This window comes from Alternaria atra (genome assembly GCF_907166805.1).
Source record: "Alternaria atra isolate CS162 genome assembly, contig: 35, whole genome shotgun sequence".
NCBI lineage: Eukaryota > Fungi > Ascomycota > Dothideomycetes > Pleosporales > Pleosporaceae > Alternaria > Alternaria atra.
The window spans coordinates 2244563-2256241 of NW_025091334.1; the positions used below are offsets into that span (position 1 = coordinate 2244563).

Consider the following 11679-nt stretch of genomic DNA (forward strand, 5'->3'; position numbering starts at 1 on the left):
CAGACGCGTAGATACTACCCGCTCGTGGAAATGCTTGCTATGTTTGAGCCCTTAATGTTTTCCCTAGCGGCGCATAGTACAGCGTCGTTCAGGGTCGGTGGTGCGTGTCTACCTACAACCGGAGTGCGCATTTGTTGTAGTGGTAGCGAATAGGACACACGATGCAACAAAGTGCCACTTGATAGTATGAATGCAAGTAAGCTTCAGCCTTTCGGGCTCAGAATAGCTGCCGAAAGTAGTGGGGTTAACCATCGGCGCGTTCTTGCGCGACACCGATGACGACCGGTCGTAAGAGAGCACCGAAAGACGAGCCAATCAAGACTAAACGAATACGCGCAATGAAAGTGTCTAATTCACGATAGCTGGCATGAAAAGGGCTGATATTTCTTCTTGGAGTTTTGGCGTCCACAAGGCAATGATGACATGGCGAAGGCGAAAGGAGGGCGAAACGTGACAAACGGCCTGTGTACACACGCTAGTCCAGATTCCGGCTAGACCTTCTCTTTTCCAGGTGTCGCATCGCGCAGCCTTCCGCGTGTCACCTCTACACGACTTCGTCCAACATCACATACAGTCACATGCATTGCGCAATGAACTCTTGTTGTAAGCCGTGATTACAATTCCGCATTACTCTGCCATTATTTTAGTGAGTCTATAAGTAAATTAAAGAAAGGGTACCGTTTCAGGGTTGGAGATTCTGAACAAGGAGCTTCTAGAACGTCAAACAAAAGAAACTCTGCTCTGTGTATCACTTCCCACGCAAACATGATCACGGAGAAGCCGGAGATATGTACACAGAGGTAGGCACCTTGTTGCTGCCATCTTCCTTCGCGGCAGCGAGAAGAGCCTCGGCCTCATCGGCGAGGTAAGCCGGATTGCCCTCAAAGCGAGGGTCAAGCCATACAGCATTAGGATCGTTATCCTTGATCATGTTCTTGATCGTCTTTGGTTTCTTGTGGCCTCCAGCGTAGAAGATAACCGCACGGATAGCACCAAATATGGATACGAGACTGTACAGCTGCTTATACAATGGATAGGTCATGGCAGCCCAGAACCGGGGTTGAAGATCTGGGCGATGTCGCGCGTTGAAGTACTTGAAGGCGAGGATGGGAAGGATGGCAGCGAGCATTAGCGGAAGGCCGAGTTGCCAGAAGTTTGGATCACCACTCATCGTGACGAAGACAGGAACGCGGACCCAATCCACGACGATGGTAGCGATGGAGTAGAGGTGGATGAACTTTTGAGTGAATATACCCCATGGTGTTGTCGGTCCATTGAGAGAGAGCAACATGCGGTCCGTGAAAGCGATAAGACGACCATGGCGACCCATCTCCCACGAGCGGTAACGTTGGTTCCACCAGTTGAGACCTGGCCCAAGGACGGTGGTTGGAACTTCGGTCTCGAGCACACATGTTGCGTTGAAAGCAATGCGCTTCTTCATCTTCTGCATCGATAGACCCGTGTTTACATCTTCCGCGATGAAGTCAATGGAGTGGTAGTTGCTGATGAGATCGATGAGTGTGTCTCTTTCGCAGAACCAGCCTGCACCATGTGGATATAATACGCCGCAAATGGACGCCTCAGCGAGCTTGGTGAGACCACTTATCTTGTACTCGCAGTCTTGCCATGCGACGAGACACAGTGGTACATCGCCATTAGCATCGACAGCCTTGAGAGGGAAGACACAACCCTTTGTAATGTCATCCATCTTGGTGATTGGGGGACGAAATGTTGCTGGGATGGAGACATCGTCGTCCACTGTCATGATCCAGTCATAGTCCTTCGCAGCGATTGCACCAACGAGTTGTGCAGCGTTCTTACTACCAATGGGAGACCAGATGTAGTTGATATCAGGGTGCTCGCTTCGGATGAAGTTGCGGAACTCGGGGGAGGTAGGGTGTCTGGTGCGACCATTATCGACGACGAAGATGTCTTGTGGTCGGAAGTGGACGAAAGCGCTCTTGAGAACCTTGCTAGTGGCTTCGTGGTCGCTGTTGTGACATGGCATTACGAGTGCAGTCCGATGTTCTGGTGTAGCTTCGACGATGAAAATGGCCTTTTCCACGTCGAGTTCGACGTCTGGAGCAGCCCCTTCGACAGGCGGACCAACAGGAGGGTGAAGAGGAGGTACCCGGGCTACCAGCAAGATGATGGTGATCATGATCGGTTCGAGACCAAGGACGATGATGAGGACTGGCAGCATGTTGCTCCTCGTTACCTCCATGGACTTTTTGATCCAGCCGAAATAGTGATCTGAAATCGCAACTCCGACGGCAAGCGCTGCCACAGCGAAGAGGATAATGTACTTCTTCCAAGTGAATGGCCAGAATACCTCGCGAGTATCGATCATCTGCCATATCGTCCTCGGGTGAACATGACTGAAGGTCTTACGCTTCGTGGTTGAGAAGCCTCGGAAAGCTAGATTTCTTCGGTCACGCTTGGCCGCGCCCTGGCGGAGGGGAAGCGACTCGCTACTGGAGTGAGGAAGACTTATGGTGGAGAAACAAGGTGTACCATATGGATACGGCGGAGGTTGGTCATCCCAGCTGTTGATCGATCTTGAGGACCCATATGAAAGGAAAGCAGGCTGCGGATTTGTAGATCATTAGGGTGAGAAACATTGCTTGCTGGCGAACGAAGTGCAGGACGTACGGTTGCATCTGACACAGGGGGGCGCGGTGAAGAAGTGGATTGGATGGGTAGTATCTCGTCCACATCAACAAATGGATTGACAGGAGTTGCACCCATTGTTGAGAAGGGCAATGATGAGAAGCCTTAGTTAGGAAATGATTGGACGAGAAGTAGCGACTGATGGACGACTTAAATGGCCAGTCTGAACTAGCTATACACAAGAAGGTACAGCATGGCTTCTCGAGCTGATTTGAAGGTTTCATACACCTCCCTCACGGACCTAGAACGAGATGTCAGAATACCGATTTTACACCTGCCATTTTGACAACTCAATAGTATGGCCTGCTGCTACTTCAGCTCTGCGCCACAATATCGTTCTGGAACACTGCAGCCCAGGATACTATTTCGATACAGTACTCAAATCCTACACTTTGCTGTTCCCTAACCGCGCCAAGAATCAGAGTTGTAGCGTGTGAATGTCGCTAGTGCATCAAGCATGCCGCTGCAGCTCGCCACGAACGTTTCGATTAAGGTGGCTTAGCGCAGCGAATTGTGGAAAAGAACAGTATGGATTGGACTCGATCTGCGTACCATGTAAGCCATGATCGTATTTGAAAGTAACAGTACTAAAAGAAAAATGTCTGGTTACCTAACAGTTAGTGCACAAGGTACGGCTAAAGTGCTGCGCCCGTCTTATCGGGACGACCGACCCAAGGTACACGAAAATTCCCGCCTCACTAGCATCCCGGCATAGATCATCTCCACAATGCATTGCCGGGTACCAGCCCGGCAAGTGGTGACCAGGAAATACTTCCGGAAGTTGACGTTGCGTAACATCAACTTCCACGTTCTCAACACACTTTAACGCGTGCTACATCTCCGCTACAGAACCGAGGCTGCAGTGGGGTAAGGCTTTCAAGTTACTGTACACAGGTTTGTATTTTGTGTAGCAATGAGTCTATGAACGTACTAACTACAACATCAGCCCTCTAGATGCCACAGCAAGGTTGCCTGACTCGTATTGGTGATACTGCGTGTGAGACTTGCGGTATACCCATGACTGATCAATCTCATCCTTACGAACATGTTGGTAGTGACAAGCGTCAGGCGAGCCCACCGATCCCACAAAAACCTTACATGAAGCAACGTGACAAATGCTTGTTCATCCCTGTGTTCGCCGGTTCAGAGCCGGGATCCTACCAAACATGCGTCGTTGATAGCAAACATGAAAACGCCACTTCCTGGCCAGGCGGGATGAACAAGTACTTGTGGCTGACACATTTCTAGACCATCATAGCAGACTGTCTGGTGCACAACGATCCATATGTGGGATTGGCTGTCAGACGAAAGCAGAACTGGCAGCCAGAAATTGGAAGCGCATGCTGTCAGCTTGAAGAAGAAGGCGTTCGACCTATCGAATCGAATTGGTTTGCTACGGAGAAGCTGTTGTTGAGCTGAAGCTGTTCGATGTTGAGTGTTGTGGAGTCTAGATTTGGAAGCACAGTTCGGTGAGCCGTGGAGAGTGTTGATAGGTCCAGGCTATTGTGGAAGTGAAGAGAGGACAACTTACATAAAGCACGTAAGAGACTGCAGTTGAGGACAACACGACACTTGCTATCGAACACTATGTCTTACTTCGAAGCGTGTCCATATTCTTCGTCTGCAGATGCATCCACATCTTCCCCTGTATCAACTATCCCATCTGGGTACAGCACCCCTGCTTCTGAGATCGATGTGCCTCCATCTTTCGAGCCGAATGTATCCAATGCTCGTCGATCACAGTATGTTCTCGTGGTTGGCGGCCTAGGATATATCGGCAGCCATACGTCATTAGAACTGCTCCGGGCTGGCTTCAATGTTATTATCGTCGATAATCTGGATAAATCGTACCTGACGACACTGGGCCGCATCAAGGCACTGCGAGATGATCACTACCGGAACAATACGTGGAATCCGTCGCTCACGTTCCATGAAGCTAACTACCGAAACGAACATGCCATGTCTCTCATACTCAAACGGTATGGCGCTGGACTGTCTGGCTCCGCCATCGAAGGCATCATTCACTTCGCCGCTCACAAGGCTGTTCCCGAAAGTATCCAGCAGCCACTGCGGTACTATTCCAACAACGTAGCCGGCATGGTCCCCTTCTGCTCTCTACTGGACAGCCTGGACAGCCTGGACATCAAGAACCTCATCTTTTCTTCATCCGCCGCCGTCTATGGCGAAGTTACCCCCAAGACAGGGCTACGGATAAGCGAGAACCATTGTCTTCACGAAACCCGGCAATGGATCGATGCAGCGGGAAACAAGCAATCCACCCCAAGGCGGCTGCACGGCGATCACAAACCCCTACGGCCGTTCCAAGTGGATGTGCGAGGCTATTCTGAATGACTTGGCAGTCTCCGATCCAGAGTGGTCTATTGTGGCTTTGCGCTACTTTAACCCCATCGGCTGCGATGCTTCTGGCAAACTAGGAGAAGACCCTAGGACAGAACCCGATAACCTCATGCCTAGCTTGCTGCGAGTGATGAGCGGTCGAATGCCGCATCTCAAGATCTTCGGTACCGATTGGGATACTAGGGATGGCACAGCCATGCGCGACTTCATCCACGTCAGCGATCTAGCTCTGGGCCATGTTGCTGCTCTCAAAGCGGTTGGTGAGTCGCGGTTGAGTCCTGGATTTCACACGTACAACCTAGGCAGTGGCAATGGTAGCTCGGTGAAGGAAATTGTGTCAGCAATTCAGACCTGTTCAGGAAAGGTCATAGTGACAGATGAAATTGGACGTCGTGCGGGTGACGTAGGCATTGTTGTGGCTGATCCCACAAGGGCAGCTGTAGAACTTGAGTGGAAGACGGCAAAGTCAATTGATGACTGCTGCCAGGATTTGTGCCGCTTTCTCCAAGTTGATGGATCCGAGGCATGTAGTTGACACATTTGGGAATTCTTTTTATGAGCGGGAGTTCGGAGCGCACAATAGGTTGTGTTTCGGGTACGGTACCTAGCGCCAAGCCGGGCGGCATCTCGGCATGTAATCCAGCCATGATTCATCGGACGCCACTAGCAAGCCACAAAACTCTGCAAGCCTCATCTGTATCGTTCTATCATCCCTTGCTGCGCGTCGTAGAAGCAACACAACCTTGTAACACCCCACGTTCACGTTAAGTTTCTATGAATGGAATCTTGGACGTCGAATTCGAGCAGCTGAACACCCCCACTCGCCATGTCTCGCCTTAGTGCCTGTTCAGGTGACATCCAGACCACAGGAACACCCAAAGGAAACCGTTGCACGTATGTAGTATAAGCAAGTCCGACTACTAAGTCGTGACAACTGCAGATCAAATCTGCCGTGATCCCAATCGCTTACCTTTATTCTTTGCCATGTTTACCAGCGCTGCCCTCCTATTGGCTCTTGTTGCATCTCTTCTCCTTGTTCAGGTCACTGCAGAATGTACTCAATTCTCGACCAATGGCTCGACAGCAGCGACATACGACTTCTATCGCTTCTACGACTTTAGAAACCTTCGTGGAAGTATTGATGGCGATGCGGCTTCTGCCTCGTCTTACGGACAGGGTTACACGGCTACTGATTCAGCCAATGGTCAATCAAAGCTTATCGAAGCTGCTCCCTGGATTTCGGGTTGGAATGCTAGAGACTGGTTTAGACCTTCGTCTAGGGATGATACAATAGACATGCACTACAAACCGTCTCGCGTGTCAATCAGTAAGCCATAGTACTCCTTTCATGGCTTCCCCCCTTCCCTGACCAGTGATAGGCAACAATACTGAACTATCGAACGAACACTCTACATATCTCACCTTGCATACAACGAGGCTACCAGACGGAAGCCAGTTGGCGGCTGAGCTTGACTTCGCGGAGTACAATGTCACATTCGTCTCCATCCGCATGTCTGCACGCATTCACGGAGCCAGTGGCGCAATCGCTGGCTTCTTCACGTACCACGACGACACCTCTGAGTCGGATATAGAGATTCCGACCGGAGGTTCGGCGGACGAAGTACACTACTCCAACCAACCTACCACCAACCCTGACACTGGAGAGCCTATCGATGGCGCTACATTCAATGTGTCAATGGAGGCTCATCAGCCTACCTCGACTTGGAACAACTACAGACTGGACTGGGTACACGGGCGAAGCGCGTGGTATATGAACGGCGTGCAATCAGCAGACACGGAAGTAAACGTGCCGGACGCGGAGAGCATGATCATCTTGAGCCTTTGGAGTAACGGTGGTGCTTTCTCGGGGCGGATGGATAGTGGTAAAGACGCTTGGTTCAACATACAATGGGTCGAACTGCTTTTCAATACGAGTGCTAGCGCCAGCACGGATAGCAGCGGAACAGTATGCTCAGTAGAGTCATCGCTAGGTTCGCCGACACCTAATGCATCTCCTTGTCTCCGAGATCTGGTCACTGATTGTATTTGGTGGGTTGTTGGGATGGCTTCAACAGTGAGCTTTATGGTGTTTGTATAGCAGCACGCACCAATCAGAATTTGGGATGTTATGCAAGACATATGTGGTATCTCTTCAGGATGGAGAAGTGGTAGATGCTTTCATGCATAGATAGTCGCAAGCGATGCACGCCTTTTGAGATGAGATCTGGCAATGAAGCGCAGATATCGCATATGCTGAACGACTACCGAAATGGATACACTTTATTACAACACATACATGGTGCTTCACGCCTCTCCGGCCAATGGCACAAGATGCGCAATGGTATCCCACCCTAAAGGAACCAGGATCCTCTGCCCTCCCTTCGCAACATCATGCAAGTACCTTGCATGATCCAAGAGTGACTATCCCTTTGGTCGCTCGAAATCTCCACGCAAGGGTATCATGACGGTTCGAACTCCAGTCCAAAATCGGCACTGCGCTAGCTCTCTACTATTGGTAGGCTCATTAGCAAGTTTGCCTTGGTCAGTCCAACGTTCTACCAATAACCATTCGATGATATTCGACCGCCCGTATGCTGCTAGGTACACATTAAATGTTCGACTTTGGTGCTCATACCCTAGCTTTGCTCCCTGTCGAACGAGATATGCGACTGAAGATAGACTTCTAGCTCGGTATGCGGCGAGAAGTGCTGTATCACCGTCGTCGGTTCGCGTTTCGAGCTCCGCCCCGGCTTTGATACAAGTGTCAAGCTTATTCGGATCATCGTCAATGGCACCTTCAATCAATATTGTAACTCCATCTTCCATTCTCGTGGTCATGAATCGACGACTGACAGCCTTCGAAGAATAAAAAAGTAACAAACGCAAAGGTTGTATTCCAAAAGCTATGGTGGGAACCTCTTCTGCGAAAACGATATGGCTCGAATCCAGACAGCGTGCGTAAACATACGTGGTGAGCCACTTTTGTGACAAGGCATAGTACACTGGGAAATGCTTTTTCTTATCGTTGACAGGGGTCCCATCCGGCATCGAGGAAGATTTTGAAGGCTTCGGTTCTTACATATTGGGACGCATGATGGAATACAGTCTTTCCCTCGGAGTCTACTTTTGTTGAATTGCGCCCACGTCCGATAAGCATTGGGATAACTCGCATGGCACTTGTTCTCGCGGCCATCATAAGAGGCGTCATCTGCATGTAGTCCAGAGCATCAGATCTTGCTCCGGCCTTCAATAGCTTTTTAACAATAGCACTACTATCTCCGGCCGCATCATTGTATAATAGGGAATCGCTGTATTCGTTCTTCACATTTGGGTCGACTCCAAGTTTCAGAAGGATCTTGACGGCGTCAAGGTTTTCTGCTGATACAGCAGTATGAAGAGGCGTACCGGCATATGCCGATTGACTTTCGAGACCAGCCTTCAAAAATGAAGAGGGGTTTATGTCGCGTGTCTGGGAAGCCGAGTGAAAACTGTTCCTACTCATAGCCTAAGATATCAAAGTAGAAGATGTCTGCGTTACTGGTTACAGCGATGGAAATTTGATCATGGTGTATTGAGACATGTGTGGGAGGAGACTCTAGGACATATAAGTCGTATACATGGTGTTGCACGAAAGGTTAGGGTATCGGTGGAACGAAGAGGCTTGGGCAGCTGGAATTGTATGGGGTAATAGTGGCGCGAGGTTGTAAGATCGTGAGGCAAGGATATCGTAGAGAGAAAAGAGGATGCAGGTCTGGTCGAGTGTATGACTATATTATGGAGAGACAAGGAATGTAGGTGAGAGGATATAAGACAAATAAAAACAGACGCCACACCCTGGAGTTCAATTAGAAAAAAAGAATGGAAGATCTAGAGAGACGTCGTCGTGGGTGACAAGCACTCATTCAGAGTAACTTGAAGGTCTTCTCTTCGCAATGAACACCGAAAGCTTCGTCATCCATTTTGCCGTAGATGTAAGCCTCGCCAACGAACCGATAACCAAGGTGCTCACCCGAGCTGCTTTCGGTAGGCCGAATGATAACGGGAACGCTACAGCCATACAGAATGGCAATCACGTCTCCTTTCTCCGTCTTGGGTGGTCCGAAGCCGACGAGCTCGTCATGATCGGAGTCGCAAGTCTCGGTAGTGTCGCTACAAATAGGTTTGCCCTTGAGGAAAGATCGGTTCCAGGTGACAGCGCGGACACGACAAAGGTAGTCGTACACTATATCTTGGGAGCCGGCTTGAAGATTCCGACGTAATATAGTGCCAAGGTTAATGTGACCGTTGTTTGTTTGGTAAGTAAGACAGTGTTGACATGCTGTTTTGTACCAATGAGGGGGCTGGTTTCCTTGTGGATCACGGTCCGCAACCAGAGTTTGCCAAAGTTTAGCAGGAACTTCGGTGATCTCTTTTGCATCCTTGTCAAAGACCCAGCCCAGGCCTTCTAAACAGTCTTTGGTGATGACGCCATCAGGAAATGGGTCAGTGCGAAACGAAACGGACCCTATCACAACACCCTTCACAAATATGGACATATCGTGAGTGAGTTGGGTGGAGGTGGTCGGATCATGATGGATTGGGCTTCGGGGAAACTCAACCTGGGCTTGTTTGCCTCGCCTACCGCAGGCATTGTAATTGTTGCTACCAGGTAGACCGACAAAGCTGTCGCCAGCCTTTCGGCCACGAAATCGGTCTTCGCCTTTTCCCCAGGCAGAGTCCTCCACGAAGAGGATCCAAGAAGGGAGTTCAACTAGTCGAGGGGTTGTCGGGGTTGGCACCTTTCGTTCTTTCAGTGCCCAGTGGCGGCAGATTATATCGATTGATCCCGTGGTCTCTATGACCCATTGGACAAAGTCGCGGTAAATCTCAAAGAGATCCTTGCTGTAGTTTGGAGCAGGCGGAGACCTCTGGCGTCCCGCAACCCGAAGGTCGTTCCTAGTCACCTCCTTGGAAATACTCCTGAAGGCATTGATAGTATCGCGTGGGTCGGATGTATCGAAGCCGGAAAGAGAGCATACCAAGCTCTCCAGACCTTTCGTAGATTCGAGAGAACCGTCCGGTCGCTTACGAAATAACGTTGATGTCATGTCCACTAACAGCTTTGCACCGAGATGCTCGATCTCCAAAGTAGAATCATCGTTCAGATAAGTATGCTTGACCTGAGAGGACTCATAATGTATCATAAGCCGAGCTTTCAGAACGTCAAAGTGTCTATGAAAGATAGCGATGGCAGTTTGGAAATCACACCAGTCGCGCACATGTTTGCCGCAGTGAACTGAAGCGGATTGAGCGAATGCTAGCTCTTGTATAATCCAGCGTCGCGAAAACCTGTGGCCTTTTAGCACATGGAATTGTCTTGGTCTATGTCGCACTCACCAGCTCCACTTCAGAAGTTCGTACAGACTTGCCCAGTCTTTGATGTACTCGTCGCCCGCCAGGAGTGTGGAATGGTTTTCTGGATCGATGACCTTTGGAATGAAAGCCATGGCTCTGTTTGAAATCATGTCACCAAGACTATCGGAGCCAAGCCACACGTTCACATTGTAGGCTTTATGATAAATATGCGCCATCTTGAGCACTTGCTCCTCTTTCTCTTTGTTATCAAACTGGTTGATGCATACTGCATCCACCCAAAGCGCGATGATCTGATTTTCTTTTCGCAGATGTCGAAGAGCTTCATAGAGATTCGGCTTGACCCTAATCGTCTTGTCTTGCATAACTGCTTTAAACGCATCCACTGCTTTCTTGATAGATTTGACAGGAGATGAGGCCGGATCGTCTTGGATGATAATGGTACTGTCGTCTTCGATGTTCCCCCAGTTATACGAAAGCGCCGAGTAAGGGAATTGTTCACTCCCGAGCTGATCATCGTTTACGACCAATAACGAAGCGTTGATCTCTTCGTCGAAAGCGCCGGGCTTGATGAGTAGCAGACGAACTTGGTTCTCAGCTATACGTTTATAACTGTACATCCTGCTCACCTGACCCAACACTTCTGCCCACTTGGCCCCTTTTGAAGAGTCAGATGAGCCACTTGCGGGTGTGTTGAAGCCGAGCCTCTTGATCTTGACCGCGGATCGTGACGCCCATGAGAGTTTGGAAAGGACTATAGGCTGAATTGGAGGGACAGCCTCGCGTCCGATTGTAGGTTCGTCTGGGTGAAGAGGGCCCTTCACAAGGGATTGAGGATTGTTCGATGTAACGTTGACTTGAGTCTTAGGTCCAACGTCGACGTTGAATGATGAAAGCAGGGTACGGTTTCGAACAGTACTCTGCTCTTGTCCGACAGGTGGTGTGGTATCTGGTGGAGACCGAGTGCCACTCTTCGTTTGGTCGGACGCTGTCGAACGACGAGTGACCTTCCGCGGACGATCAATAGGCTCATGCTGAGCTTTGGATCGTGGGTGCTTCTTGTTGGAGTTGGAGGCTTGCTTTTTGGGAGGCATTTTGTTGATTCAAGAATGCTGGGTCAACCGAAATCAGAGCCGATACATCGAGGTTTAAATGAATGCGTAGGAACCATATTCGTGTGCTGCAGGGGAGACGTCACTGCCCAACAACGCCACGGCGCCAGATAGTGGCGCTCCATAGAGAGTCCCTGTTTGTTCTGTGCATTGAGGGACCAAGAGGGCGAAGTGTGTGTGCATGATG

The 11679-nt window shown here is 50.0% G+C and overlaps 3 protein-coding genes across 3 annotated transcripts; 1 reads left to right on the forward strand and 2 right to left on the reverse strand.

Annotated features, from left to right (window-relative positions):
• Window positions 1–769: 769 nt before the first annotated feature.
• On the reverse strand, window positions 770–2748 carry ALTATR162_LOCUS11643 (uncharacterized protein; the record flags this gene model as incomplete). Its single annotated transcript, XM_043319285.1, has 2 exons — window positions 770–2587; window positions 2653–2748. 2 exons carry the CDS (start codon window positions 2746–2748, stop codon window positions 770–772), a joined length of 1914 nt encoding a protein of 637 aa, XP_043175220.1.
• Window positions 2749–4257: 1509 nt separating this feature from the next.
• ALTATR162_LOCUS11644 (uncharacterized protein) lies at window positions 4258–7126 on the forward strand (the record flags this gene model as incomplete). The annotated part of the gene is made up of 4 exons (XM_043319286.1): window positions 4258–4897; window positions 4956–5342; window positions 5969–6355; window positions 6408–7126. The coding sequence occupies 4 exons, from the start codon at window positions 4258–4260 to the stop codon at window positions 7124–7126; spliced, it is 2133 nt and encodes a 710-aa protein (XP_043175221.1).
• A 1804-nt stretch (window positions 7127–8930) lies between these two features.
• Window positions 8931–11474, reverse strand: ALTATR162_LOCUS11645 (uncharacterized protein; the record flags this gene model as incomplete). Its single annotated transcript, XM_043319287.1, has 2 exons — window positions 8931–10356; window positions 10405–11474. 2 exons carry the CDS (start codon window positions 11472–11474, stop codon window positions 8931–8933), a joined length of 2496 nt encoding a protein of 831 aa, XP_043175222.1.
• Window positions 11475–11679: the final 205 nt, after the last annotated feature.